General features: G+C 38.5%; 1 protein-coding gene across 3 annotated transcripts; it reads right to left on the bottom strand.

The window, feature by feature from the left end:
* Positions 1–358: 358 nt before the first annotated feature.
* LOC307008208 (uncharacterized protein) lies at positions 359–4,333 on the bottom strand. 3 transcript variants are annotated; one of them, XM_079630897.1, is made up of 12 exons: positions 4,233–4,333; positions 3,655–3,734; positions 3,169–3,334; positions 2,840–2,974; positions 2,695–2,755; positions 2,551–2,577; positions 2,395–2,466; positions 2,228–2,299; positions 1,422–1,631; positions 1,105–1,265; positions 924–1,011; positions 359–756 (listed from the first exon to the last, which is right to left on the bottom strand). In XM_079630897.1, exons 8-10 carry the CDS (start codon positions 2,244–2,246, stop codon positions 1,186–1,188), a joined length of 309 nt encoding a protein of 102 aa, XP_079487023.1. In that variant the 5' UTR covers positions 2,247–2,299; positions 2,395–2,466; positions 2,551–2,577; positions 2,695–2,755; positions 2,840–2,974; positions 3,169–3,334; positions 3,655–3,734; positions 4,233–4,333; the 3' UTR covers positions 359–756; positions 924–1,011; positions 1,105–1,185. The 3 variants fall into 3 exon arrangements, with proteins under 3 accessions (XP_079487023.1, XP_079487022.1, XP_079487021.1); XM_079630896.1 differs by lacking the exon at positions 4,233–4,333 and having other exon boundaries at positions 2,228–2,302; positions 3,655–3,785; XM_079630895.1 differs by lacking the exons at positions 3,655–3,734; positions 4,233–4,333 and having other exon boundaries at positions 2,228–2,302; positions 2,406–2,466; positions 3,169–3,466.
* Positions 4,334–5,556: the final 1,223 nt, after the last annotated feature.

Genomic DNA, 5,556 nt, shown 5'->3' with positions numbered 1-5,556 from the left:
ACATTGCAACCTTTAGGGAACGTTCCTAGAACGTTCCCCTAACGTTGCAACCTTTAGGGAATGTTCCTAGAACGTTCCCCTAACGTTGTAACCTTTAGGGAACGTTCCTAGAACGTTCCCCTAACGTTGCAACCTTTAGGTAACGTTCCTAGAACGTTCCCCTAACATTGCAACCTTTAGGTAACGTTCCTAGAACGTTCCCCTAAGGTTATTTTTTACATTCCACTAACCTTTAAAAATCTAACAATGGTACCAATTTTATTATTACTTTAAACTGTCTGTGCATAAGCAGGAATTAATTATTATACAAGCAGAAATTAATTTATATGTTAGCAGGAATGAATGAACAGGCAAACTTGATGGGATTTAAAACTTTAATATAGACAATATAAAATTACAAAATACCAAAAATATAAAAGGCCTAAAAAAAATACAAGAATAGAATCAGTTTTACAACTATACAAATAAAACAGAAATTTAAGTACAAAGAGTGTGATGAAGAGTGCAAATGTAGTGTGCAAGATGCATATTGGAATGATAATGTAATGTGCATTTGTTGTTGTGCATATGTTGTTGTGTGTATGTATATATGTTGTGTATAAATGCAGCTTTGAGTCCAAGACAAATTTCACATTGAAAAGGGACAATAAAGTGAATGGCCAAAGTGGCAAAAATACAATTGTTTAATAAAAAATAAATAAAAAAAGAGCTCCATTGTCTTGACCGATCAGCCCTTCTCAGTCCTTCTCAGCTGGCCTAAAAAATAAACAAAAGTTTGATATGTCATACTGAGAATGAACACGTTGACAAACGCAAGACAAATTGCCTTACTAACAACCCTGTTTTTTTTATTATGACAAATATTGATAGTTTTCCCATTCCTTTGATAATTATGAACATCACATAGAAGTATTCTAATTTACCGTCTGTGTGGGGCAAACTTCAGCACTTGCCCAATCAAGTCCTCCGTCTCTGCTGCAGTCACCGCCGGGAAGTTTTTCTGGAAGGCCGCTAGAGTAAAGTCAAAATGAAGTAAAGCTACAAGTCAAATTAAAACCTCCAAGCTAAGCATAACACTGATGTGAACAATAAAATAACACCTGCCTGTTATAACCCTGCAGATTGTCAGGTCCAGGAAAGCCTTCTTTGCCTTTCTGCCCCGCAGACTAAACTGTTTGATGGACGTCAATAGTTGCCACTCGCCGTAGCATGCGACGGATGGCAGTACCTCTGGTCGAACCTCCAAGAGTTGTCAGGAAAAGTTGCTGTAAAACATAGAAATACAAATTATACATGTAGAACAAAGTGGAGAGCTTGTACAATCTCATTTTGTAAGAGCCGTCAGTTCAGTTATAATGATATTTGAAGTTATGCAATTATATAGTGTTAATCTTAGGGCAGGACTATGGCAACTTAATTACCATTTTTTCCCCTCCTCTCCTGTTGACCGAGACTCCTGTCAAACTCCTCCAGCTCTGTGACTGTCGAGCAGGGCGACAGCAACATATCATCGACAGGAGCAGAGGGATGTGACTGGGACTGGGAGCTCCTTAAGAGCATGAGCACCTCATCCAGCCTCTGCTCCATCTTTTCCATTCGCTGTGCCATACGGGTAATGGATGTCCACATGGCTATGGAAAAATTAATTATGTTAGTTTTAGTTGTTATACATTACTTGAATATGTGAACAACTTAAGGAACACGCCGACTTTTTGGGACTTTAGCTTATTCACCGTATCCCCCAGAGTTAGATAAGTCTATATTCTCAGAAGGCGAAGCACTGCTACTTCTGGGGCGTGATTTGCTTGTAGCCCCTGAGAAGCCCCGTGGTGAGGAGCAGAGAGTTCGCTCAGAGTTGGAGTAAATCACTCCGCAGAAGTAGCAGTGCTTCGGCCTTCTGAGAATATAGTTCAGAGTATGTATATGATTAGAAGATGGCTGTCTCACATGTGACCTTGTTATTTGTACACGCTGTGACTATACAAATCACAACATGTAAATAGGAAAATGTTGCCATTATTTGTCACTTATAGGGAGCAGTATGCTAGCTGGAACTATTTACATCCAGTATTTGTGCTAAGCTAGGCTAGTGGTGGGTGCGTCAGACAGAGTTACGGCACGCACAGAGATGAAGAGGGTATGTATGGACTTATCTAACTCTGGGGGATACTGTGAATAAGCTAAAGTCCCAAAAAGTCGGTGTGTTCCTTTAAGTGAGTCTTCTTACCTCTCATTTCCGTCTCCATGGCTGAGCCACCTCCCTCTGTGTGATGTCTCACCTCCCTCTGTGTGATGAGTTCTGCTGTTTACAACAACAAAAAAGTCAAGTTACTCTAAAGTTCCTTGTCATGAAATAGTATTTAATTGGAAATGGAAAATGCAAAGCCACTGTACCCTCAGCTTACGTCATAATAGACCCATCCAATTCTGGGCGACCGGCTGGTTTTCTGTGTGGTGTTGACTCATCTAAAAAGAAAGTAGATATGAATATTGGTCACTTCATTTATGGTAGGTTTCTTGCAAATGGAGGAGGAAGAAAAAAAAACTTACATGCAGGTGGTGGAGGCAGCTGCGGACCTGGAAACAGGCAGGAAGAGACAAACACATCAGAATAGTCACATGATATGCACTAGGTTGAATGTCAGTAGTTCCATGGTAGGAAATATGACTCAGGTTTCTTAAATGTTAACTTACGGACAGGGCTTCCAGACACACACTCCGTTCTCACACTCTCTCATTTGTGGAACAGATTCATCTGAAATAAAAGACCAAAAAATTTGTACAGATTGCTAAAAGAAAATGTTAATTTTGTAAATAATGTCTGTACTTAAGGTTTTACCATCACTTGAAGAATCCGTCATGAACCTCCTTGGGCGTTTACACTGCCTTTTGTGGACACTCGCATCGTCTTCCGTCTCAATGCTGGAAGTGTCCATCAGTCGCCGACATTTTTTCATGGCTTTGTCATAGGAATCTACATTAAGAGAACAAAGTTTTTGTGAGACAGTAGCCGAACAAAGCAGTATTTCCATACAGAGAAAACGTATTTATTTATATATAGTATAGCACCAATAAGTCACCTGTACACAGCCAGATTTTCTAGACGGCTTAAAGTTAAACCCCAAACCCTTGCATTACAACCATGAAACTGTAACGTATTTCACTTACTTTTTGAGAATGTGAAGCTCAATGGTTGCTGTTGTTGGTCGTTGTTGGTTGTTTTTCCAAGACTTCCTGATAGTGAACGGTCTACTGAGTTCTACGTAGACTTATCCATTTCCTCCAGCCAATCAGGAACGTTCGTGTTGCGTCACATGCCTTGACGTCAGCAAACCTGGCCAATCAGCATTTTAGAGGGTAATTTTAAACTAAAATGGAGTGTTGCTATCCCCGACCATGAATATTTGTTATTTCTTTCTTAAACATTAGATATGGAGTTTGTTTTTTTAATGCACTGTTTAAACGTAAAAGTATAATGCTACAGTGTGTGACATTACACATCCGTATGTGCTCGAGTAAGCAGACAGATACTGCATCATGGTTCGAGCATTACATCCACTATACAGATTATTTTATAATATATACACACAAATTGTGCTACGTTTAGTTGTACAAACATGGTTCAGGCAAACATACGTAAAAACATACACGTACCACAATGATGCTCTAGTCTACATGCATAGAAACACAGAAATGCGAACGGACGGATCCACACATTTCCCAAAATGCGCTTTCTGATGGCGTCGTACGTCGTTGTTTGGTGTGAGAAAAGGTGGAAAAAAGGAGAAAATGATATTACTCAAGATTAGCATGTAGTGAAATGGCTTTTTTAATTTCACTGTAGGATTATGTAGACTATAGCTGTTATTGTCTGACCAGTTTCTAAAACTGATAGAGGAGCGATCAGACACACAATGCTATAACGTTAGCACATTTAACACGGCATTGGAATGTTTGAAAATTACTGGATAGAGACGCATTGACGCCATTGCCACCTAATCAGAGGCCTTGCTTTGCATACATGCAAATAAGTGAGTGTAAAATGCCAACGGTACAGGAATAAATTAAACATGTTCTGAATGTATTCTAACAGTGATAGCAGAAAAGTATTCTAAAAATATTTTACCGAACTATTATTATTCTACGTGAAAATCACAAACAGTGGGTGCAACGTGTGTATTTCTAAAGAGACGAAAAAACGAACTAGCACTATAACGTTAAGGGCTCCATACCTGTGCTCAAACAATTTATCTTGAGCGTCCATTTACACGAAACCACTGAAAGAAGACGGATTCCCATGCAAGTTGTGTATCCAGAAGGACTTTGGTGTAAATCCATAGACAGTATATAAGAGTGTAAATCGCAGAACACGGAAGTCAGGACACAGGACATGATTTCAATCGGTCACCTGAAAACAGAGGCACTTGCCCCTACTGGCGTGGGGGTGTAACGGTTGAATTTGTACACTGAAAAAAAAAAACCTACTTTGTTGGAAGTGAATTTTCTTATTTGTGAAAATCGTTCGATTGATAGATTCTTGTTTTAAGTATTTTCAACTAATACAGTTAAAAAAACGAAATCAGGCACAAAAGTATTGTTTGCTAAATTGATCAGTCTAAAATTAAATATATTCTTTTGATAATCTGTTTATTTTACTTGGATTTCATAAGACCAATCATTTTTGAGTGAATTAAATCAACTGACTGCAAACCTTTTATATGCTACGTCAAAAACTTAAATGGAGCTTGTTTAAATAAACATTACCAAAAACAACCAAAAACAACCAAACGGGAACGTTGTGTGGAGGTACAGTGCAACCACAGGAGAACGTTTTAGTTGGTTGGTTCCCTTAACGTTTAGGGAACGTTATAACCCTGAGGGAACGTTCCCTAAACGTTCGTTTTTGGTTTGGTTCAAACTAACCTTTAGAGAACCATAAACTAACGTTCCCTAACGTTCCCTAAACGTTCTGTGTTAGTGGGGTAGTGGTTGCTTAATAAAAATAAAAAAAAAGATTTTTTTTAGCATTAAGGTTTTATACAAAAATTGTATACAAAAATAACCCCGGGTCAAGAGCGATGACGATTACTGAGTGAAACGTAACTCTTAGAGTCGTAATGGAGGGCTGTCATTGCATTCCTCTCTTTCACTAAAGAACAATGATCCATGGACGTTTTAACGATAATTGCAATAGCCGCAAAGAATTTCCTCACTCATGGGAACCATCATTATAACTTCAAAGTGTGTATTTAGGAGTGCATTCACAGGAGAGGAAACACTATCAGGCTTTAATTGTTAGGCAGTAATTATACCTTTTACACAACCATAGGCTATCTGCAGTAGAGCGATACGATGAACCAGGCCTCTTGATTAGGCTTTTTAAAATCAACTCTTCTCTTGTCAGACTCAATGGTGTGACGTTTACATACATTTGAAAGACCTTAATAACGCAGATTTAGAGACATTTCATGATGAAGGATTGTATTATAAGCATAGGGGGTTACAGAGCTAGCACATATAAATAGCGAAACTGAGACTTGATATTGACCATTCATA

This window comes from Phoxinus phoxinus, assembly GCF_949152265.1.
Source record: "Phoxinus phoxinus genome assembly, chromosome: 12".
Classification (NCBI taxonomy): Eukaryota; Metazoa; Chordata; class Actinopteri; order Cypriniformes; family Leuciscidae; genus Phoxinus; species Phoxinus phoxinus.
The sequence above is the reverse complement of the archived record's forward strand: the minus strand, read 5'-3'. Positions and strand labels throughout refer to the sequence as shown.